This window comes from Nycticebus coucang, chromosome 4, assembly GCF_027406575.1.
Source record: "Nycticebus coucang isolate mNycCou1 chromosome 4, mNycCou1.pri, whole genome shotgun sequence".
NCBI lineage: Eukaryota > Metazoa > Chordata > Mammalia > Primates > Lorisidae > Nycticebus > Nycticebus coucang.
In genome coordinates this window covers 43,082,500-43,108,595 of record NC_069783.1, presented here as the reverse complement: position 1 = coordinate 43,108,595, position 26,096 = coordinate 43,082,500, and the positions used below count along the sequence as shown (strand labels likewise).

Sequence of the window (26,096 nt, the reverse complement as noted above, 5' to 3'; positions counted from 1 at the left end):
CAATCTCTAGATTTTCTTCTCAAATAAAGCACAGCTCAGGAGTGGGGCTCCATTTCAGTTTTGTTTCAGTTGATTTTTATTCTTAAAAAATGTATTTTTAGGGCAGTGCCTGTGGTTCAAAGGAATAGGGCACCGGCCCCATATGCCAGAGGTGGAGGGTTCAAACCCAGGCCGGGCCAAAAACTGCAAAAAAAAAAAGTATTTTTATAAAATAATTACTTAAATTATATAGACGTATATACCATACCATTTAAAATCTTAGCCTCCTCTTGCAATGAGTCATCATTGTATTTATCAGTAGTTGCAGGCTCAGCACCTGTAGCTGACGGCGCCAGCCACATACACAGGAGCTGGCGGGTTTGAATCCAGCCTGGACCTGCCAAACAACAATGACAACTACAACCAAAAAATAGCCGGTGTTGTGGCGGGCGCCTGTAGTCCCAGCTACTTGGGAGGCTGAGGCAGGACAATTGCTTGAGATCAAGAGTTTGAGGTTGCTGTGAGCTGCGATGCCAAGGCACTCTACCGAGGGTGACACAGTGAGACTCTGTCTCAAAAAGAAAAAAAAAGTTGCATATACATTTTGAGAGTTGGCATTGTTCTTTATGCAAGAAAATATTTTTAATATAACACTCTGATTTACAAAGCACTACTTTCTCAGTTTATGTTCTTTATTTTCACAGGAGCAACAAAAATGAAGGTAGGAAACTATGAGATTATAAATCTTACTCTTTTTTAAAAATCTTATGTATTGTGATGTCTAAAGGGTTTTTAAAAATGCTTGCTGACAACATTTGCTAATTTAAGGATGCAAAATATTCTTACATGTGCTTCATACTCAAATTAATGGAGAGGAGGAAACAGAGGCAGTGTGAACTCTCTGTTAGCAACGCCAGCTCTTACATTACGGATGGGAGACTTTCGTTCCTGGGGGTGCTGAGGAAATACAAGAAGATGTTTACCAAATCGTTTTAGCTTTTGGTAAAACAGATGGTTTAATAGAAAACAATAAGCTTTGGAGTCAAATGAAATTGGCTTCAGGTGCTAGTTCTGATACTCAGTAGCTGTGTTTCCTTGGACAAATTAACCTCTCTGAGCTCCATCTCTAATGTGGGGACCATGATACTTACTATACAGGCTTACTGCACTATCACAGATGATGGGCCTGACACATACTAGGTGCTTTATTCATATCAATTCATTACCTCCTTAAATAATTCAGGCAAAAGCTTTAGTTGGATGAAGAAGCTGGTGATAGTAACTAAAATTAGGTCCGGCAGTTAAGCTTTATTTTCTTTCTGGGCTGCTCAGAATTTATTGCAATTTATTTATTTATTTTTGTTGCCCTGGATAGCGTGCCATATTGTAGAATTTAAATAACTAGAAGCAATCAAAGAACTTCTGCTCTGTAGTTTTTTAGTGTCTTTCACATGTATATATATGTTTGACCCAAAGCAAAATCTGGGCCCCATGAGGACAAAGACTAGGTCTCTCTTGTTCACTGCGGTATCTTTAGTCACAGAAATGACATGCCATTAATACCGGTTTAATTGGTTTTAACTTAATTTTAAAAGATATTTCTTGAGCTCCTACCCAATTCAAGGCACATAGAGTTGCCTTCTGACTCATCTACAAGTATAACTGCCATAGATCTCAGAGGAAGGGGTCTGGACAAAGGAAGTTGGCCTGGGATTTCCAAGTTGTTGACTGCGACAGCACAAGCTGCATGATTCACATAAAGCTTCATTTATTAATTATTTAAGTCAGGGACTCTGTTAAAACCATGATGGCTCTTAAAAAGTAAAGCAGAGGCCGAGGCAGGTGGATGGCTTGAGCTCATGAGTTTCAGACCAGCCTGAGCAAAAGCAGGACTCCATCTCTACTAAAAACAGAAAAACTAGACAGGTGTCCTATTGGCACCTATAATCCCAGCTACTGGAGAGGCTGAGGCAAGAGGGTTGCTCAAGGCCAAGAGTTTGAGATTGCTGTGAAGTACAATGCCAGGGCACTTTACCCAGGGTGACAGAGTGAGACTCTGTCTCAAAAAAATAAAAAATAAAAAGCAGAGGAGGTTTGCGATTTTTAGAGAATCCTGAGCTCCAGATCATCACCCAGACCATGATCCAGACCATGCATACTGTGGGGATAAGGTACGTGGGTCAGGGGTACAAAGAAATGACTCACCAAGCATTGGAATCATCTGCAGAGCACATGCTCAATGCTGATGATCAAGGCAGGTGCATGTGCTGGGGAAGTTAGTGGTAGCCACAGAGGGGGTTACAGGAACCTTTAGGGGGGTTCTAATTTTATTCATTATAGTTGGAAGAGGCTTAGCATCAATAACTCCACATATACTATTTCTCTCCCTTATTTTAACATTATCATCACCAGTTACTAATTTCATTGACTAATTATTATATATGGGCAGTGGAAGAACTCTTTCTTTACTACACTAAAAGGGCAGTGTCAAAGAAAAAGGATCAGATCTCACACTATTTTAGAATAAATTTGAGAGCTGGATGAACTAAATGACCCTATTTCTAATTTATGTTTTGTACTCTTGGGGTACTGACAAAATGTCGCTTGTAGGGAGGTGCAGCTCTCAGGAAGTAGATCCCTGTGCTAGACCCAGAAATGCTCTTTAAGGACCATGAAAAACCTGGGGGGATGCTACCCATGAGTCTGAGAAAATATTCCAGATTTACAAAATTCATTTTTGTATTAAGACTTTACATCAAGTCGTAATCTCTTTACAGATATCTCCATTTAATAAATTTCAGATCAACATCTAGCTTTCCAGAGTCAAGGAAGAGAGTTCGAGAAGACATAAGCAATCTATTCAATACATTTATAGGGAGATAATCAATACCCTCACAACTGGTTGACATGCTTCCGTGATATAAAGATTCAAAACTAATCCATTCATTGCCTCATATATTAAAAAAAAAAAAGAAATAATAGCAAATGGAAAGGAAATATCAGAAAATACTATTTTTTAAGAAAGATAAAACTCAAAATATTACATGCTAAGAGGCTAAGAAGGAAGACTCAGTTGGATTCGTTAAATTCAGAAGCCAAGAACAACAAAAATAATTTTTAAAATGATGAGAATAATTCACAGGCCAAATACTCAGACATGATGTACCACTGCCAGGTCGATTTTCAATCACATTTCGCTGATGTATTCATTTGTTTCTTAATGTGCTCATCTTGCCCATTAAGAATAATTAGCAGCTTTGCTTAGAGATTTTCTGGCTTCTGGCAATGTTTCTCCCCCTTTTTTTGTTGACATCCACTTTTACTTTTTAGAAAGTAATTTTTGAATAATATCCTACAACTGCTATATAATTTAGGCTTCCTAAAATTTTAAAGGAAAGCTGTAAACAGTAATTTTTAAATGAGTTTGTTTCAATCTATATGCATCAATAGTATGCGATTCAGTGAATTAGTAATTCTTACAGAAAAGTGGGCACACACTTAGAAAAAAATTCATTCATATTAACCTCAGTCAGTAAAACAGATTACGGTGAATGCCAATTGTAAGCTCTGTTAGCAAATCAAGAATAACATTAGTATTAAAAGCAGGAAAAACACATTGCCAATTTTAAGGCTTTATGCATGCTTTTTTTCTCTTAATTAAAAAAAAATTAGATCTAGTTACAACAGAAAAAGGCACACAAACATAGAACAACTGTGTGATAAAAACTGAACTCCACCAGGAAAGTCCTAAGAGAGGAAATAAAACACATTACCAGTTTGGGTCTGCATCCTGAAAGGACCTACTTTATCTACATTGTAAAGTTCTTCCCCTCCTGCTCTTTGGCACCCTGCTATATTAAACCCATTGTAAAACCTAGCACAATAAAGCACTCTCAGGGCTGAGCTTCTGGGGACCAAATGTTAAAAATCCATTTTCTTGGGAGGGGGCTGTACCAATCATTTCTTTGAAAGGCCAGCAGAATGAATACAGAATCTGAGATTTCCTCTCTGATTTCAAGAGCTGGCATGGCATCTTTGCTATTTAAAGCAAAGGTGCATTAATTAATGACATTAGCTTTGCCTCCCTTCTTCAGAAGCTCTGTCGTTTAGCTCAACGATGATTTTAGTACAATGAAATTTACAGACTGGCTACAGATGTTTTCCATAGTTTGATAAAAGTTCTAATTGGCCTCTGATGCTATTAAATAAGATGTCTGCTGGTTTGAGAGAAGCCTCAGGTTCCTAGGCCCAATCTGAAAGTTTTTGTGGCTAAAATAACCTTCTCTGGTCCAATAATCCTACCCTCTCCCCCCCCACACAAAAAAACCATCCACTGGAGCTGAGCTAGCCTACCTGAGCTTCCTCTCCTCTCTGTACTCCCTAACATAAAGAGGAGCACAGTGAGGTGATCCATGCACAGAATGACTCAGAGTAAAGCACACTGAATGGAACAACATCAGATCATCTTCAGGAATATTTTGAAAAACTTGCGACAGTCTCAAGATCATGATGAAAATCCTGTATTTTAAAATAGGAAGCACCTTTTGTGATCTCTTTCTCTTGTGTGAAAGGCCAAGGTTGTGATTGGCTGTTTTTCCTTCCTGAATTTTTTTTTTTTAAAGTCTGTCAGGCAATTAGCTGGGTGGGGCTCCGCAGAGCACACAAGAGCTGCTGAACAATGTTAGCGACTGTGTCTCCTGCCTCCTTTCTCCTGTTCCAGCGGCCTGATGCAGCTGCTGCAAATTCTGTTTTCAAAAAATGATGTAGCAGAGGTAGAAAAAGGAAATTGAAAATAGGTTTTATGTAAAATGCCACAAAAATCGAAACAGCTTTGGGATTTTAGGGACTTAAAATTCAAATAAGTAGACTATCTCCCGCATAATGGAAGTGTGAGGCACACCAAAAAAAAAAAAAAAAAATCAAAGTAAACATATCTTCTACTTTTCCTCTCGGTTTCTAACAGCTGTTAACTGCCCCTGAACAAACCAGCTCGACTGCTAAAGTAGCCACAAATTATGCTTGCTTGCTTAGTTAAAGTACAGTTCAATTTTCATGAACTCTGTGTACATATTAGTAAAGCATAATCTAATATTCTGGAGTCTGAACTGTAATGGGACAGCAGAAAAATAGAGATAGCCTCTATAATCCTAAATAAAAGGAAATAATGAAGAACTGATAGCTATTTTAGTGGGGGACACAGGTGATTAGAGTAGGCACAATATTACACAGTATGTATAATATCAAATGCAGAAAAAGAAATAAACATGAAGCTGGAAGTTAATATTTGCCAGCAATATCCAATACAATCAGTACTAAATAATTTACTTTACACTGTCCAATTTCAATGGAAATAAAAGAACAAGAATGCTTGGGAATCATTATGAAAGAAATTTTCCCATTGCCTTGAAACACAGGCAATCAGGCTCTTTTAGAAAGAAGTGTTTACAAAAATTTATCAAAAGAAAAACATGTAGTAGCACGCAATGAATTCATATATTTTTACTTTTCCTTAATTACTTATCATGTGTGTGTGGGTGGGGAGGAGCTCTCTTTTAATGCCCCATGCTGTCTTTCTTTATATCAATTGTTACTCCGCCGGGAAAAAGGAATGAGCACAACAAACCCATTTTCTATCTGAATAAGGATACTTCTGATGGCCTTTTCATTCCCATCAGTTAACAGAACTTCTTTGACATCTGCAGAAATAGCAACCTGAAAAAAAAAAAAGGGAGCACAGCAAACAATGAGCAAATATGCTTGTCTGTGTGGAAGTGAAGACAGGAGTGACAAGCCTTCAGTATCATGCTTCCTCACCTATTTCTCTGTAACAATCTTCAATCTTTTTTCATTTTATGTCTGCATTATTTTAATCATTCAATCAAATCAGTCAATACTTTTATCATTCCATTTGCGGGAGCCTCTATCTTGCTATCATTCTGTTCGGTAATTGCATTGTGACAGCGGATGATGGTATTCTGAGAGGCTTTCATTTGTGGGCTTCTGTTTATCTAGTAGAGCCATCATACAAGGCTGTCACTCTGCCTTTCAGCTTGCTTCTGTCTGACTGCCTGATGCCCTTCATATAACTTTGCATTGCAGGCAGATGGCTTTGTGAGGGTAATTTTTTTGTGAGCTTTGACATGCTCGCACATTGGGCTGTAACCTCGACACATTGTATAAGAGCGACAGGTTTGTCAAATGCCAATCAGTGTAACAATATGCTTTTATTTGTAGAGACATAAAAACTTGTCTAATGCACTGTGCTGCTACATAATATCTCCTGAATACATGACTCAGAACCCAGAGAATGGGGAACGACGTTCCTGAATGGCCAATCTAATTCAAAAGAATCTAATTACTGAGCGCTCTGGATCATGTTTGTTGGTGTAATAATGCAGGCAAAACATTAGCAGCTATATCATGGTGCTCCAACTGTGATTTGCCGGGCTATTCCTGTATCTTAGCAAATGGGACTATAATCTGAAAAAAAAAAAAAAAAAAATGCTTTCACTACAGCAAAGAAAGACTGCGCAAGGCCTGGAATGTCACAACAAGCGATATTGACCACACTGAGGTAAAATGTTTCTGCTCATCGAGGCAACCATAAAATCAATATGATCCGAAAGTAAGTCAATCTAGAAGGTCTCTCAAGACCCGGCAGCTTGACCGCAGCTGATGCTGTTGACGGTTCTCTGACCCAGCAGTTGGAGGCCCTGGAACATTTTTCCTTTTGTTCCTCCCTATGAATGGGATTGGAATTGAGAAAAGACCTACCATGAGCCCAGCCAAGCATGTCATGCCACCCCCTAGCTCACACACAGCAAGGTCCCTGAAAGAGAGAAAAGAAATGGTAGAACCCATACAAATTAGATGAAAATGGTCAGAGAGATATATATGTTACAAGAACAAATTGCCATCTGCAGTAAGAACGGCGCTACCAGGAAGTTGTAGAGACATGACGAGGCTACCTCATGTCGTTTTGCGTTTTAAAAATAATTATGAAATAGAAAAGTCACAAAGCAGGCAAATCAGTGGGGGTTCCCTCATTAGTGTTCACTGCAACATTACCACCGCTGAGCTGAAAAATCTGAGAAGGTTCCCTTTTTTTCCCTTGTCAATGGCGCTGTCTTTTAGAACTAAACTAGCTAGAGTAGCGAAAGATAATTGTTAGGAAAGGATAACACTGTTAATCCACATTCATTCCTTCAAAAACAGTTAGACAAGTAAATGAATATATATGAGTTTGTATATACCTATGTTATAGTCACATGCACACAACACACAAATAAATGCAATCTTGAATTTTTTTTTTTTTAATTCTAAAACAGATGGAAACATTTTGGAAAGCTGAACTGCCCCCATAAAGAACAATTACACAAAGAGCATTTAGCAATTAACACTTAAATCACAACTGACCCCAACATGACATAGTGAATAAACAATGCAGGAACATAATATGGGTAAGCCAGCAAACCCAGGCGAAAGTAATGACTGGGCTCTGACTTCACTGCTCAAAAGTAAATCGGCTCAGAGTTAAAGCTGACAGTCTAGTGTGGCACTCTGCACTTACCTTCCCCTTTGTGCCTAAATATCAGCCCTCAACGTGTGACACTCTCAGCCTGGCCCACTGCTCACTGATTGGAGCTCCAGTCAAGCTCAAGCACAGCGAGATGAGCAAATGCCAGACTTCCAGGGCAGCTCTGCACTTCAAATTCAAAATTGCCCTGTTCTTATTTTATATGCTTAGAGTCTTAGGATTATTTCTTCTTCCCAGTTCAGGAAGTTTATTACCTCAAGAGGAGAAAAAGAGCGAAATTAAACAGGAGGGATCAATGGGAAGAAGGGCTAGGAGAAGAGAAGCCAAGCAAAGACAACCATATTTTGAAATACACTTAATGAGTGTTTAGCTGTTCAAAACAATTGTAGACTGGTTGGTAAACATGGACCTTAAAGCTTCAAAAAAATGCATGTTATTGACCCAATGTTACAAATACATATTGTTAAAATACACACCGTGATCACTAATGGCTTATCTGGAATCCTAATGGTCATTTGGGAAGTATATATTGGCTGATCTTTATAAAATGAGAATTAAAATTAAAAAAACGATTTTTTTCTGGGTCTACCAAACATCTTTAGAATTTTCAAATAAAATGAGTATTTCTCTTTTTCCTAAATCTCATCAATGGGTTGGATCTTAATACCAACTATGACTTCCATAGCATGAATCTGTAATAGTAATTTATATTTCACAAGTGCATATTGTTAGGTCTATAAAAATATCTTTAAAATTGGGGTAGCTGTGAGGTATTTATTTATTTATCAAACACACTGCAGTGACTTCCCTAGAAGAAGTTTAAAGAGTGTCTTTACTGGGTAGTTTTTTTTCTTTTTCTTTCTTTTTTTTTGACCTTCACAATCAGCAAGGATTGATTGAAGCTTCACTTTTGTTTCCCCCAAATCAAAGTGAAATAAAATGCCTTGAGTAGAAATCAAAAGCCTTTGACATATGGCAAAAAGCTTGCTGTGCGATATTAGTACCCAAAGGCAATTCAGATTTCTTTTCAGAAGCAACATGTGTTCACCGTGAATTTGTTTCCCTTTCCTTCTGTTTTCCTTTTCTCTTTCTTGATTTCTTTCTTTCCTGATTTCTCTTTTTCTTTCTTTCTTTCAAGAATGCAATCGTGGCAATTTTAATATGCAAATTTGAAGAATGTAATCATGGCAATTTTACTATGCAAATTCAATATACATAATGGGATAAACATATCTTTTAGGTGCAACTCTGTACCTGAACAGATTATTGTGCTTGAGGCAGTAGTGAGCCAAAACCTCTTCAGATGGCCAGATGCCTAGAAAACACAAGAGGATACACTTTTGGTTATTGAAGTTATTCTCTTAAGAAGTAGCTTTTAAAAACACTGTTCAGTACAAGCTATTTCAATTTGAATCAAACTCAACATAGTTATTACTTGCAATATGTCATACCACATGAGTTTTTCTTGTTGCTGCTATTGTTATTTTTATAAGGGTGATGTTTATAACCTTTTTCTCCAGGATAATAGTAAAATGTCCTAAGTAAATTTTACTAAATTTTGCTGGGGCACGGTAATCCTAGCACTCTGGGACACCGAGGTGGGTGGATTGCCTGAGGTTAGGAATTCGAGACCAGCCTGAGACAGAACAGACCTCATTTCTAAAAATAGCCGGGTGTTGTGGCGGGTGCCTGTAGTCCCAGCTACTTGGGAGGCTGAGGCAAGAGAGTCACTCGAGCCCAAGAGTTTGAGGTTGCTGTGAGCTATAATGTCATAGCGCTCTACCAAGGGTGACAAAGTGAGGCTCTGTCTCAAAAAAAAAACATTGACTAAATACAGTCACAAGGTAACAAAAGTAATAACAACCCAAATTACAAATATTAAAAGTTAAATGTTGATAATATTTCAAGTAGATCTTAATCTGGTTTCCATAAAATTAATAAGCATCAGTTGAAGACCTATTATATATGCAGCTCATGTTAGGTAAAAATAAATGGAAAAATTACTCAGAGGAACAAATGAAACTGCTGAGGTCATTATACTTTTTTGTTTGATTTCACACTGTTTTAAATATACATAATTATTTCCTTTCTTCAATTAAAAAGAAGAATTTATATTCTGAAATATAAAATTCAGAAATTTTAATTTTACCAACTGTGGCACATCTTTAAATTTAACATTAATCCTACCCATTAGTTTGCATGGATGGGTATTTCCTAAAATTATCATCTGCATATCATTTACTTAGATGATTTAGTCTTCATGAATGGATGTAAATTCCTTAACAAAAAGATAAACACACTTAGAAAACATGATTTCTAGGGGTTATTACAGGATGGTAGGATTAGAAGTGCTTTAAAGTTTTTTCTTTATACTTTTTGTATTTTCCAAAAATTTTACAATGAGTATGTATTACTTACTTTTTATTTTTATTTTTTACAGAGTCTCACTCTGTTGCCTAGACTCGATTACAGTGGTGTGATCATAGCTCACTGCAACATTTAAATCCTGGGTTCAAGCAATCCTCCTGCCTTAGCACCTGCTCTCCTCCCCCCACCCCCGCCCCCAATAGACGGATGCATACCACCAGGACACCTGGCTAATTAAAAAAATTTTTAGCGATATGGTCTTGCTCTGTTGTCCAGGCTAGTCTCAAACTTTTGGTTTCAAGTGATCTTGTTGCCTCAGCCTCCCAAAGTACTGAGATTACAGGCTTGAGCCACTGTGCCCAGCTTTGTATTGCTCTCAACCAAAATAAATTATAACATTATAAAAATTATGCTTTGCCTAAAGATCAGACCCAAAGATCAGGCAAGGCACCTGGCGTCCCACGTTGCCCGAGGCTGAGAACACCATGCAGTCCTGGGAAAGAGCAGCTGATGTTCTGACTCAACACCAGCCACTCTGCACACTCAGTACACTTTGATGATGCAAAGCTGAAAAATCTAAAGAAGGCTTAATTTTTTTTTTTTTTTTGGTCTCAGATGAATATCCAACTTCAAGGAGTAAGAAATACAATCATTTCTGAGAAAAGGATGTCAAAAAATGTTAAGTAAAATCCTAAGAGATTCAATGGATAAATATATGAACAGTAAAGAGGTAATTCCATACAGCATTTGCTGAACATACTACCTCAGCCTCTTGGGCATTTCTGGAAGAAATGACAGCTTGAGAGAGAAACCAGGAAAGCCAACAAGTCATCTTTAGGAGGAAAGTCAGAGAGGTGGGGGTGGTTAACAATTAAGATCATAGGTACTTTGGAACCAAACTGGGTTCCTGGGCCAGCTTTGCCATTCCCTAGTTGAGTGACCTTAGACAGGTTATTTACCCTCTCTGTGCCTCAGGCTCCAAATCTTTAAAATAGCATTAATGTATATCAACCTCATAGGATTGTCATGATGATTAGATGAATAAAATATATGCAATGTGTTTAGAGTAATTCCGCAGTCATAAAAAACTCAGAGAAAGTTGTTGTGAATGATATTCTCCTGCAAAAGGGGTTAGAAAATGGAAGTGAGAACACGTCAACTCAGAATTATTATCCCAAGAACCAGAAGAGACGGAGAACCGTCTTGACCAGTTCCTATTCTTGAGATTTGGCATGATCCCCAAGTTCATATACCTGGCGTATCTCCACATAAAAAGAACTCTATAAAGACCAAAGTACATAATAAAATTCTCTGAAAGAAGAGCCTAAATCAGTGTTCTACACCAAGGGGATACAATCACCACAATAATGAAACTTTTACACCTTTAGTAGATCGTTATGAGGTTAAAAAAAAATAATGATAGGGAAAGAGTATTTAAAACTTAAGCCTTGATTAAGTACAAAAATGTGACTTCTAAAATGCACAGTCTTTTGAAATAGTTTCATAATTTTCTCAAAAAATTATAGAGGCTAAAGGCTGATTTTTAATAAAATTAAATACAAAAAATATGAAGAACAAAGTAAAAAAATCACCTAAAATGCCACCACAGGGATATAATCACTGTTAACATTTTAGACCTTATTCCACAAAATCTTTCTATGCAGAAAGATATTTTACACAAATGGGATCTTTATGTGGAGATGTTTAATAATCTTATTTTGTCCCACCCAGTATGTGGTAGATAGGCAAATAATGTAGCCTAATTATATGTACCCCTCAAATATATATATATTCTCCCTGCATCATTATTTGTATTGATTGTCTAGAATTCATTTAACCAGTTTCCTCCTGATAGACATTTAAGTTAGTTTCAAAGTTTTTTGGTATTTTGAGGTTATAAATAGCGGTAAAATAAAGACCCATCTTTTCCCAACATATGGTTTTCTCCCTACATCAATTACCTAGAATGGGATGCCTGGTCAGAGGTTAAGTATATTTTACATTACAATATACTAAACCATCCTCCACAAAATATGTACCAACCTATATCCATAATAAATGTTTTTTTCCTCAAAGCCTCGTCAAGACGAGGTTTTGTCAACCTATTTCATTTTCCTAATTTGCTACATTTTAAAAAGTTCCTTAGTGAAAATAAAAACCAAAATGAGATACCACTTATACCCACTAGGGGTGAACAAATGTTGGTGACGTCAACAAATTGGAACTCTTAGGAATGCAAAATGATGGAGCCAATTTGGAAAACTGGCAGTCCCTCAAAACAATAAATGTAGATTGCCACATGATCCAGCAATTCCACTCCTAGGTACATACCCAGGAAAAATCAAAACATGTCCACACAGAAACTCATACATGAATATTCATAGTAGTATAATTCTTAATAGCCCCAAAGCAGAAACAATTCAAATGTTCATCAATTGAAAAAATAATTAATATCTGGTACATATACCGATGCAATGAACAATTATGTGACAACAAAAAAGTACTGATGCATTATACAACATGGATGGAACTTGAAAATATACAGACACATCTCATTTTATTGCAGTTTCTCGTGCTTTGCAGATATTGTGTTTTTTACAACTTGGAAATCTGTGAGAACAATGCATTAAGCAAGTATATCAGGGTCATTTTTTCCAGCATCATGTGCTCACTTAGCGTCTCTGTTCCACATTTTGGTAATTCTAGGAACATGGTGATGTATGATCAATGATATTTGATGTAGCTATTGTAATTGTTTTGGGGCACCATGAACCATGCCTATGTAAGACAGTGAACTTAATCTATAAGTTCACTGTGTGTGTTCTGCTTCACTGGCTGGTCATTCCCGTCTCATCCTCTTCTCAGGCCTCCTTATTGTCTAAGAAACAATAATATTGGTATTTGGCCAGTTAATAACCCTGCAATGGCTTCTGAGTGTTTAAATGAAAGGAAGAGTCACACATCTCTCACTTTAAATCAAAAGCTAGAAAGGAGGATGCTTGGTAAGGAAGGCATATTGAAAATGAAGGCTGAAAGCTAGGCCTCTTGCACCAAACAGCCAAGTTGTGACTGCAAAGGAAATGTTCTTGAGGGAAAAGTGCTACTCCAGTGAGCCAACGAATGATAAGAAAAGTGAAACAGTCTTCTTATTGATAGGGAGAAAGTTTGAGTGGTCTGTATAGAAAATGAAACGAACCACAACTTTTCTTAAGCAGAAAGCTAATGCAGAACAAGGCCCTAACTCTCTTCAATTCTAAGAAGTTGAGGGAGGTGAGGAAGCTTCAGAAGAAAAGTTTAAAGCTAGAAGTTGCCTTGTGAGGCTTAAGGAAGGAAGCTCTTTGTATAACATAGAAGTGCAAGGTGAAGCAGCAAGTGCTGATGGAGAAGCTGCTTCAAGGTATCCAGGAGATCTAGCTAAGATCATTGACAAAGGTTGCTGCACTAAACAACAGATTTATATGAAATCTAAGGCTGTACATGAAATAGCCTTATACTGGAAGAAAGATGCCTTCTTAAACTTTCATAGCTAGAGAGAAGTCATTGCCTGGCTTCAGAGGACAGGTTGACCCTTTTGTTCGGGGCTAATGCAGCTAATAACTTTCAGTTGATGCCAATGATCATTTACCATTGTGAAATTCCTAGAACTGAATGATGCTAACTCTCCTCTGCCTGTGCTCTATCAGTGGAAAAACAGAGCCTGGCTGATAACAAATCTGCTTACAGCATGGTTTACCAAGGATTTTAAGCCCACTATTGAGACCTACTGCTCAGGAACAAAGATTCCTTTCAAAATATTACTGCTCATTGACAATGTACCTGGTCACCCAACAGCTCCAATGGAGATACATAAGGAGATTGATGTTGTTTTCATGCCTGCTAACACAACATCCATTCTGTAGCCCATGGATCAAGAAATGATTTTGACTTTTAAGTCTTACTATTAAGAAATACATGTTGGAAGTCTATAGCGGTTATAGATAGTGACTCCTTTGAAAGATCTGGGTAAAGTCAATTGAAAACTTTCTGGAAAGGATTCAGCATTCTAGATGCCATTAAAAACAGATAAGATTCATGGGAGAAGGTCAGAGTGTCAACATTAACAGAAATTTGGAAGAATTTGATTTCAACCCTCATGGATGACTTTGAAGGGTATAAAACTTTCCATGGAGGAAGTCACTACGGATGCGGTAGAGACAGCAAGAGGACTCAAGTGGGACCTGGAGATGTGACTGAACCAATCTCAGGATAAAAATTGAATGAATGAGGAGTTGCTTCTTAGGAATGCATTTCTCAAGATGAAATCTTGTCCTGCTGTAAATGTTGTGAACTTTTTGGATATGACAATAAAGAATCTGACATAAATTTAGTGGGTAAAGCAGCAGCATAGTTTAATAAAATTGATTCCAACTTTGTAAAAACTGCCACCGAGCGGGTAATATGCTAACAAACAGCATCACATGCCTCAGAGAAACCTTTTGTGAAAGGAAGAGTCAATTGATGCTATTGTCTTATTTTCAGAAACTGCCACAGCCACTCCAAACTTCAGCAACAACCACACTGATCACTCAGAGCCATAATCATGGAGGCAAGACCCTCCACTAGCAAAAAGATTAAGACTTGCTAAAAGCTCAGATGACTCTTGACATGTTTTAGCAGTAAAGTATTTAAAAAATAAGGCATGTACGTTTTTTAGACATAATGCTATTGTATACTTAATAGTTTATACCGTAATGTGAGCATAACTTTTACATTCACTGGGAAAACCAAACAAAATGTAACTCCTTTTATTGCAATATTCACTTTATTGCAGTCATCTGGAAGTGGACCCACAACGTGTCCAAGATACGCCTGTACTAAGTGAAAGAAGCCAGTTAAAAGAGACCACACGTTGTGTAGAAAATGTCCAGATCAGGTGTATCCATGAAAACAGAGTGTAGCGTGGTGTGGAAGGCTGGGATGGTGAGGCATAAGTGGGAGTCACTGCTTGTGGCTTTCAGGTCTCTTTTGGAGGTGATGAGATGTTCTAAAATTGAATGTGGTGATGGTTGCACAACTCTGTGAATATACTAAAAACCGTAGGGTAAATTGTGAATTACATCTTAATAAAGCTGTTCTTTTAAAAAAAAATTTTCCTTATTTGTGGAAATATAATGGTCATTCAGGAAGATTTTCTTTTCAAAGAAGTTACACCTATACCATTCACACTTTACTTCATGAAGTAGCAATGAAAATAATTTTACGGTTGGGGGTCACCACAACATGAGGAACTGTATTAAAGGGTCACGGCATTAGGAAGGTTGAGAACCACTGATTTAAAGAGTCATTGAGTTCTGTCAGAATGGTTAAGACAAGTAATAGTACCTAGCCCTTCTTTTTAATCTTTTCCTTTCCCTAAAAACTACCACTTTTAACTCTTTTGGATTTCTTCTGGTAATTACTTTCATATTTCTACATAATACGTTTATATTGCTATATATTAATTTTTTCCCAGTTTTCAACAAAATCTTTCAACCTTCTCCCATTAAGGAATACAAGTACTTTTTGCTTTTATCTCTACTTTTCACTCTACATCACATATATCATGCCTCTTATCCATCCCCTACCATCTGCTCCATATGATAATAATCATTACAGGTATACATCATATAATTGTGGTAAGATTGTTCCTCACTGTTGATTTTACCATGACCATGAAATAAAACTGAGTTACACTGTAAACTTTGATTGCTTTTTCTCTCACATGTAAATCTTTGTTTTCTCTGGAATTTATAATTATCTTTTTCTTTTCTCATTTGGTATTATTTTTATGCATCTGAAACTCCAATCGTCAGTTTCTCCTCTCAGAACATTCATTCACAACCGGCATTCTATCAACCTCATAAGGAAATCTTTGGTACTTTCTGACCCGCCTTAGTCTGGACTGAATGGCCTTTGCTTGGTGCAGAGCTGATGGCTTATAGGCGATATCTGTGGTCATCCCAGCCTGCCCTTTGCCCTTCTCTGTGTTCTATCTCTTGTTTCCTCCACCCGTTGTCTACTCTTTCTTGGTTTACTCCCTCATCGTAGTGCAACACATCTTCCAGTAGTTTCTTGAAAATGAATAGAAGAGAGGTAAATGCTTGTGACTTTGCAAGATTCAGTGGGTAATTTCAACCTAGAAACGCCATGTCCTTCAGTTCTTAGAAAGCTTCCTACAAAGTGCCATTGGTTATTTCCTTACCTCCATTTTCCCCTGTTCTCTTTCTCTAGAACCCTTATTATTTGGATGTCAAATCTCTTGAACACATCTTCTAATTTTTAAAATCTTCTTTTCTATCTCTTCCTGTTTTCTGCTCTCTTGGAAATTACCTCCACTTTATCTTCCAGCCTTTTGATTGTTCTTTACACTTAGGCTATTGTCGTTGATGGTGGTTCTCGGAATATTTCTCTTTTAGAGAATTCTATTTCTGTTTCACGAATGCAAACTCTTCTCTTAATTATTTGAAAATATTAAGTATACTTTCTTGTAAGTTTTAAGTTTTCTTATCTTTACATAGCCTGTTTTCTTCAAGTTGCTTGTTTTCTGTTTATTGGTTTTGGCATCTGTCACATTAAAAGCTTTCCTCAGATGTCTAGTAACTGTTGTGTGCTTAACTGTAAGCATAGAAAGATAAAAAGCTGACTGGAGGTGGAAAGGCTGAGTGTGGGTGGGTGTGGCAGAGGTGAAGGGCCTGGCATTCCAGCGGCATATTCACTTGATGGACCTGCTTTTGGTATACTCTGCGCTCAGCTGTGCCTGGCGTCTCCTGTTGCAAAAACCCCAGTTTAACCCTGAGCCTCAATCTTCTGCTGGAGTAGACGAGGGACAGCTGCTCAGTAGCCTGGAATGGGGTATTACTACTTCTTAAACAACTTTTAATCAATTTTCCTTATTTTAGTTTCCTTCAATTTCTTATTTTAGAAATATGGTCAGCCCTTAGTATCTGTGGGGAACTGGTGCCAGGCTACCTCATCCATACTAAAATCTTTAGATGCTCACATCTCTGATATAAAATGGCATAAAAACTATACATATCCTCCTGGTATACGTTAATATACACTTTACATAAATACATTAGGTATTATTAGTAATCCAGAGACATTTTTTTTAAGACACAGTCTCACTCTGCATCCTAGGTAGAGGGCCATGGCGTCATAGCTCATAGCAACCTCAAACTCTTGGGCTCAAGTGGTCCTCTTGCCTCAGCCTCTGGAGTAGCTGGGACAAGAGGTGCCCACCACAATGCCTGGTCTTTCAAGTATGCTTTGCAGGGTAATTCTGGAATCTAAGACATACAATAACCATTCATATTTCCTCCAGAATCCACTGTAACATCAATATTTGAAGGTCTGAGTGGTAGGGTTTCAGTACTCATTCTGGAAGAATAGTGACTGCTCTCTTGGAAATTACCTCCAGTTCATCTTCCAGACTTTTGATTGTTCTTTACACTTAGGCTACTGTCGTTGATGGTGGTTCTCAGTGGTTCTCGGTCCAGAGCTTCATGAATAGAGACAAATTCATTGGAAAGGTAATAAGAATAATTTTTAGAAAAAGGACATATAAGCCAAGAATACTAATGGCAAGGTCCCAAGATTTTCATGTTCTATTTATAACATCATAGGGCTTCATCAATCAATTATAGACACTTCTGTTATATTCTTGACATCATCCAATAAGGCATTGAAGAATGCCCCAAGTGGCATTTAGAGTAGTTAAAATATTGATCTAACAAAAGCATCACAAAGACAGCATGGTTACTAGGGCTTCCAGTCTAGTGTGAGAAGGAGACATTAAGTAAATAATTACATGAACAATGTGCCTAATTATACTACAATAAATCTGTGTAGGGTGCTTATCAGAGTATATCACAGGGGACCTGACCTGGTTGGGCAGAGGACGGGAGGAGCCCATCAGGGAAAACTCCCTTTATAAATGACACTTCAGCTGAGAGGCAGAGAATGAAGAGAAGAGAAGGAAGGAAAAGGAAGGGGTGGGGTGGGGTGGAAAAAGTGGTCCATTATAGGGGAGCCCCATAACATAAAGCTGGAAGAAGAGATGGGCTTAATGTTCTAAAAATGGAAATAAGGTCAATGGAGCTGCAGAATGTATGAGAAGGAAAGATCAGCACAGACAGTGAGAGTGGAGGGCGGTTAGGGGCTGCACCTCCTAGGCTCAAAGGCCATGTTAGAATTTTAACATGGTCCAGGCGTGATGGTTCACTCCTGTGATCCTACCACTCTGGGAGACCTCGGCTGGTGGATTGCTTGAGCTCCGTGGTTCCAGACCAGCATGAGCAAGTGCAAGACCTTGTCTCTACTAAAAACAGAAAAACTAGCCAGGTGTCATAGAGGGCACCTATAGTCCCAGGTCCTTGGAAAGCTGAAGCAAGACGATTGCTCAAGCCCAACAGTATGAGGTTTCTGTGAGCTGTGACACCATGGCACTCCATTGAGGGTGACAAAGTAGGACTCTGTCTCAAAACAAACAAACAAATGGAATAAGAATAAAATTAATCCAGCTCATGCCTGTAATCCCAGCACTCTGGGAGGCTGAAGTGGACAGATCGCCTGAGCTCACAGGTTCAAGACCTGCCTGAGCCAAAGCAAGACTTCATCTCTAAAAATACTGGGTGTTGTGGCAGATGCCTATAGTCCCAGCTACTCGGGAGGTTGAGGCAAAGGGATCACTTGAGCCCAGGACTTTGAGGTTACTGTGAGCTGTGATGCCAGGGCATTCTACCGGAGGCAAGAAAGTGAGACTCTGTCTTAAAAAAAAAAAAAAAGGAATTTTAAATCACACCTTAAACTCAATGATATATTTTAAGCAGCACAATGGTATGAACAGATTTACATTTTAGAAAATAATTCTGGCTACTCTAAAGAAAATAGAAGCCAGGTACAGTGGCTTGCACCTGTCATCCTAGCCCTCTAGGAGGCTGAGGCAAGAGGATCACATGAGGTCAGGAGTTTGAGACCAGCCTGAGCAAGAGAAAGACCCAATCTCTACAAAAAATAGAAAAATTTTTTGCCTTAGGGCTGGTGCTGGTCGTCCCAGCTACCAGGGAGGCTGAGGCAGGAGGATGGCTCGAGCCAGGAGTCTGAAGTTAGAGTGAGCCATCATGATGCCATGGCACTCTATGCCTGGCAACAGAGCAAGGCCCTGTCTCAGAAAAGAAAAACAGAAAAAGAAAATAGATAGAAAAGAGCAAGAGGAGGCAGGAAAAAGCAGGTAGGAGGCTACTACAATTACCTAGGGGAGAGCTGGAGGGGCTTGGTTGAGTAGAGATGAAGGAAGCTGGAGAGATTGGAGATATATTTAGAAGGTATACTGACAAGGCTTACTAGTTAATTAGATGAAGGGGGTGGTAAGGAAGAGGGAAGTGTCAAGTACGACTTAGGTTTGTGGCATGAATACGTAGGTGGATGATATACAGAAGACACATACAGGATTTTCCTCCAATTTTACATGAAATGAGAAGGCTGAATTCAGGGTGCAGAAAACACTACCTAGGGCTGTGGGGTCTGATTCTGGTTCCATCCTAACAGACATTAGGAAGTAATTTAGCCTTTCTGAGCATCAGTCTCATCATCTGCAAAATGATAGGCTTGGGTTAGAGTGTGTCTAGCGCTTTCAGCTGTAAAAAGCTACTGTGGAAAACCAGATTTCGTGTTCTGGAGTTGGATGGAGTTCAGCTGGAACACTGGCTCTTTTGGTTGTGTGACCTTAGGCAAGGTACTTAAAACTTTTAAGGCCTCATTCATTAATTTATTCACACAGACCTGCAATTATTAGCAACCAGGCCTGTTCTAAAAGCTGAGGATATAGCAGTGACAAAGCTCTTGCCTAAATAACTTTTATAGGGGCAACAGACAACAAATAACATTATAGCAGGTAGTGATTAGTGTTGAGAAGAAAAGAAAACATGTTAATGAACTAGAGAATGATGGTGATGGTAGGGATGTGCCCGAGTAATGCCTCAGTTCTCTCATGGTTAAGTACAAGCAATAAAAGTATCTATTCATCAGGTGTTGTGAGGATTAATAAGATAATACATGCAAGGCACTTAGAACAGTGCTTGGCACATAGTAAAGTTTTCTTTCTTGTACTTTTTAAAACAGTAATTTTGGTCAGGCGTGGTGGCTCATGCCTGTCATCCTAGCACTCTGGGAGGCAGAGGAAGGTCGATTGCCTGGGCTCAGGAGTGTGAGACCAGCCTGAACAAGAGTGAGATCCTGTCTCTACTTTCTAAAAATAGAAAAACTAGCTGGGTGTTGTGGCTCTTGCCTTTAGTCCCAGCTACTCAGGAGGCTGAGGCAAGTGGATCGCTTAAGCCCAAAAAGTTGAGGTTGCTGTGAGCTAGGATGCTACGGCACTCTCCCCAGGGCAGAATGACACTCTGTCTCAAACCGCTAATGTTACTACTGCTGCCGCTGTTATTATTTTGACATGTTTCTATCCAGGGAATTTTATCAACCTTAATTATATTTTTATGATACTTTCATGGAGATTATTATTCCTAATTGATAACTCACAAAACCAAACCAAAACTGAACTTTGGAAAAAAGTACCCTAGCTACAGGAACTTTCAAAATTGATCCCAAACAAGAATTCCATATATATGAGCACTGCTTATTGTATATCCATCCTTCTGCTGTGACCCATTAACAGATCACTGTGCACAATAAATCATTACCTGCAGGCCTCTATGTTCATAAAGCTGAGTCACAGGGAAAATGGCTACATCCGGGTGGAAGGCAGGTCTGAGTAGCCCATAACAGCAGGGAAGTGGAAGCTCTCCCTGGGACACTCCAATGCTTATTGAATGTTGATGCTGCCCAGGCACGATAAGGCAGAGGAGGAAACCAAGGAACAGGAAGGTTGAGCAGCCTTCTCCCAAGTCAGACAGATACTTGGGCACAGAGATGAAATTTGAACTCAGATAATCTGACTCCAGAGCTGTTATTCTTCACCTCTGCCCTCTGCTGCCTCCCATTAGATCTGGAGAAGCCAAATGAACTGCAGGAAGGACGGATAATGAACAAGTGGAAGGAAGACACAAAATGTTATCCAAGTATTTCAACAATGAACTCTATTGGAACTATAAGATGGTCTGTTTATGGGTGTGAGTTGATTAAAAATACATTAAAAATGTATCTGTCTCTAAAAAAATTTTTCAAACTTAAGTTTTAATTCAGATACCTTATTTATTATATTTTTATAGACAGGTTCTTGTTCTTGCTCAGTCTGATCTCAAACTCCTGAGCTCAAGTGCTCCTCCTCCTGCCTTGGCCTTGCAAAGTATTAGGATTACAGATGTGAACCCCCATTCCCCACCTCAGATACCTATTGTTGTGACAAACAATGAGGTGACAGAAAGAAGGAAGGAGGCCCAACCCTGTCCTGACAGTGAGCAGGGAGGGGAAGGTAATCTTGGGAGAACACTCCCCAAAGGCCATAGCTTTGGGTCTGATGGTCATTTTTTTGAGCAGATGCTGGGAAAGCAACTGAGTGACAGATAAGAAATGGAGGCAGGTCAAGGAAGATGCTGAAGCACCACTGAGAAAAAGGAAAGTCCTGTAGTCACAGCCACAGCTGCAGGGTCATGTGGGAAGACATGAACTTGGAAGACACCTGTGATGTGTACTAGCTTGTCACCTCAGCAAGTCCTTAACCTCTTCTTGCTTTGATTCCTTATCAAAAAGTAATAATGCTATTTACTCCATACTACAGAGTGAATAATAAATGAATTTGAAGAGTACTTAGTAAGTGCTCAATTCATTTTTGTTTTTGTTATTATTTTTGGTGGTGGTGGCAGCATCCACTTACTGAACACTTAAGTATTTGGCAAATATTGGGCTGGGTACCTTACATTGAATAACGTTCTTGCTCCTTATCTTAGGTTGAGTCACCTCATTTAATCCTTAGAAGCAGCTTATAAAATATGTCTGATCACATTTTATATCATGACCAGCTTAGGGGCATGGTGAAGTTGAGCCCATCTGCTCTTCTCTAGAGCCCAATCTCTTGTTACTGCATGTCCCAGTCCCGTGGGATCCTGGAATCAAGAGAAGTAGTTTCTAGTTCTCGTGACTCTGCCAATAACTAATTTTAGGACTTTGGACAAATCATATTTGGGATCTTGCTTTAAGAATAAAATAGAAGGATCAAAGTGATTTCTAAGGTCTCTTCTAACTCTAAATCCAATGGCTATAGATCAATATATTTGTGTATTTTCAAGAATACACATGTTACATTTTCAAGAAATTAGATGGGTTAAAATATTATGTTTGTACTATAATGTCAAATTTAAACCTTTGCCAGGAAATAGTTTAGATGGGTTTCAAGATGGCCCCACATGTCAAATCTTCATTACATGTCTATTTTCATTGAGTTAGAACTGCCTTGGTTCATTAAATTTCACAGCTTCAGAAAAGAACTGCTGTACATCTACATACACTAGCTGTAAAAGCTTTTTATTTTGTTAATTGAGCATATTAGTAACAAAATCTCTTCAAGGACAATTTTCCCTCTCCAACATTAAGCACAGTTCTTTGCTATGTTTTTTCCTCAAACAAATTTCTTCCTCGTCACTGTAACAGAACTACTTTTTGAGGAAGAGAGATTTCCCAAAGTCTCAAGCCATAGTTAGAAGAACATCTGCTGATGTGAGTTATGAGCTACCCAGGGCAAGGTGAGAAAATGCTCCATCTCCGTTGGTCAGAGAGGATGGCAGAAAGTGCGAAGAATCGTTCTTAGGAACAGTGGACCTAGAGAATCAGACCAGAGAGCTGCTAGCAGGAGGAAAAACATGCATGGATTTCCCCAGCAGGGCGGCACATTCTTCCCACTATGAACAGAAGAGGAAGAATGAAGGAGGGAGGAGAAGAATAAAAAGGAAGCCTTTCAGCACCAGTTTCCTTCTACGTCAGACCTCCCCCCCAGGCCTGGCTGTGCCTGAATATCCTCAGGGTGGGGTGATCAGGCTGTCATTCTGATGAAGATCATCCCTTCCCTTTTAAAATGGGTCTGTGCGGTGTCTTGAAAAGTCACAAAAGAGCAACAACGCGTCAGAATGGAATAACGTTCCTGCTCCTTATCTTAGGTATTGAGCCCACTTCCCGGCACAGACACGTGCTTGCTACCTGACCGTCCAAAATAACAAGGGTGAGCTTCCTCTTCAGAGTTACCTGTGATTCATCACTTTGATTTCTAAAGCAGCTTCCTGTCTTGGAGTCCAGCTTTCTCTCACTTGCAGGTAAACACTGTGGCTGACAAATTGAAAGGCACACGTTCCGCGTGGAATGCACTCTCTGCACATCCACGTGAGCCTTCCGGGAGAGGAAACGGTATTCAGGAAGAGCACTTTACAGGGGCAAAAACCTCGTACACGGATTGAATGGCCAGGTATTAGGCTCCTCAGGCAATAGGACTTAGTTTAGCAGTGTTGTCTGGAATGTGTGCATCCCAGTGGATCACAGCTGCCTTTATTCCAAGGTCCCCCCCTTCGGTTTTGAGGAAAGTATCATTTCAGTGTGGGGAAGTGGGAAGGAGGAGGACTGCCTCCCCTTCAAGTAGGAATCGCCATTTGGAAGTTCCGAAAGGTAAAATAACCAACTCAGCAAACTGACTTGATAAATAAGGCAACATCTCATTGAGGTTCAGTCTAAACCCACTTTAAACAAACCCCTCTTTGCCATTCCATCTGAAAGTAAATGTATGCTATTCAGATCGCTAAAATACATATGTATGTACGTATGTGTGTATATATATGTATTATGAGAGCTGCCTGAGAATCTCAGCTGTGCAAAATGGTCAGGGCTCTGTCCTTCCTCTCTTCACTCATCAGTATTCATTGATTGGAAGGAAATATGATGGTCTGTTCTCCAGAAATTTCTGCTGCTGCACAAACTTGGGCAGTTTACTGCGACTAATGTGGAAATGTAGTGCCGAGCATGGCCTGCCTGTAAACACAGCAGTCTCGCTCTGTCGGGGCCATCTACAAATGTCTCCCACCAACTTGTATGATTGTCTTTAACACCTTTTTTTTTTTTTTTTTAAAGAAATGAATTTGATTTCATTTTCCTCCCCCAGTTTTCAAATAGTCATTAAAAATTAAACAACACTGGTAAAAGCCTTTTGTGATTATAGCCTTCATTCTCCTGCAACAAACTGGATCTATAAATTTACGTACCATTGTAGATGTAAATTACAAAATTTATATTCAACTGTATTAAAACATCTATTCCAAAAATGATTACCAGTTGTGAAAAGCAGACAGGCTTATCACTTGCTGTCAGTTGTTCATGTCTAGTTAAGCAATAATGTGCTAAAACTGCTCTTTTGTTTTGTGCAAGAATTTTGGCAATAGAAGAAATGAACACTTGGTTAATAAAAACTCAGGCTGCTTTTTGCTTTGATGGAGGAAGCAGCTGCCTGTTTTCATTTGCTGCAGAGCAGCAAAACCCATCAATATAATAAGCAGCTTAGATGCATCCATCCACAGCATCTGTAAGGATATAGGGCTATTCGCTCAAAACCAATCCCTGGTTTAATTTTAACAAAGATGTGTCTGACATATTTGAAAATGCATTATAATAGGGTTTGAAATACGAACAATTTCCCTTTCTTTTAAATACTTTTTACAGATTTGAAAGGTTAGTATATGTAGCTGAATGATAGCAATAACAAGCACCTGTCCGGACTGGGAGGCCACCCTAAAACAAGGGCCGTGAAGACAGCAACGTCGAGAGGCCATCACCGAGTGCCCTACAAAATGGAAGGAATTCATTTGGATGTGATTTCATCCATTTATTCATCCAAACAAATATTTACTGCATCCTTACTACATGTCGCAAGAGCTAGATACTGAGGCCACAGCCCTGCTCTCAAGAGTTCACTCTTCAGGGAAAAAAAGGAACATGAAGCCATAATAAATGAAATGGCAAGCACAGTGAGACTGATACACATTTTGATATCAGCCTTTTATTTAAAAAAAATCCAAATTGGCATAAAACACAGCAGAAACTATTTAATATAAAAATTAAAAATCGAATACTGTCTCTTCTATTACACAGTCACACACTTCATTAGACATACCTTTAAGAAAAGACAATCTGATAAAAAAACATTGAATTATATTTAAACACATGTCAAACTATTTACTAGTGTAGCCAAGAATTATCACACTTAAGAGAGAAAGTTTGAGGATTTTGAGTTTTGTTTGGACAGCCTCTGATTTTACAGTAACCATTAGATACTTCTCCAGGATCATGAATATACCACACGGCAGGCCTCATAGAAAACACAAACTTTAAAGCCACTTGACATGTGACACAGAATGCTTTGCCTAGTAAAGATGCTGAGGATTATTTTACTTTAATGCTAGGTGGCGTTCTAAGAAGACAGCTAATTCTAAATCCTCCTCCTTTTTTGATTCAGTATTAGGTAAGTAAACATGTGGCGCGATCAACTAGAGACCTGTGTGGTGGTAGACTCAAACACGGGGTTAGTCGTCAGCTTCTCAGATCAGATTCAATGAGCATTTGTTTATAGAAACATTAAGAAAATGCTGCCACAAACGTAGAGCTTCTTCAAACATATTCATTGCAAAGCACATATACATGGCTGGGTTTTTTCTTTAAACAAACTATATTTTGGAATAATTTCAGATTTACAGAAAACTTACAAGTATAGTAGCAAGTTCCTAGAGTTCACCCAGATTCTTCTACTGTTAACATCTTATACTTCTCAAAACTAAGACACGGACATGGTTTCATTACTGTTAACTAAACTCAGGGTTTGCTTTTAATGGGAATATTACTATTCGGATGAGAGTTGAGGAAGGTGTCTGTCAGAAAGTCACAAATTGAATCTGAAGGACAATACTAGCATCTATCTTATTGTTCCTGCTCTTAATTTTCTTCCTTCTTCTTAAGTTACTCTTAAGAAATCATAGCAGTTGCTTCATCCCAGGAGTTTAAGGTTGCTGTGAGCTATGAGGCCATGACACTCAGCCCTAGAGTGACTGAGTGAGACTCTGTCTCAAAAACAAACAAACAAACAAACAAAAAAGAAATCCTATCCGATTAGAGAGTTAAACAGGATACAAGATACATACATACATTAGGGTTTTTAAAAAATCTGACCTCATCAAGAGAACTGTGTAACCATGTGAAGCCTTGGTTTCCCAGTCCA

At 38.7% G+C, this 26,096-nt stretch overlaps 1 protein-coding gene across 1 annotated transcript in view; it reads right to left on the bottom strand.

The window, feature by feature from the left end:
- The window catches only part of CAMKMT (calmodulin-lysine N-methyltransferase), a 389,728-nt gene that overhangs the window by 47,956 nt on the left and 315,676 nt on the right, over window positions 1-26,096 (bottom strand). Inside the window, exons 4-6 of the mRNA XM_053588971.1 lie at window positions 8,771-8,831; window positions 6,754-6,808; window positions 5,628-5,691 (exon numbers count right to left, since the gene is read on the bottom strand). Of these exons, the coding sequence (XP_053444946.1) occupies window positions 5,628-5,691; window positions 6,754-6,808; window positions 8,771-8,831 (180 nt within the window). The remainder of the gene's footprint in view (window positions 1-5,627; window positions 5,692-6,753; window positions 6,809-8,770; window positions 8,832-26,096) is intronic.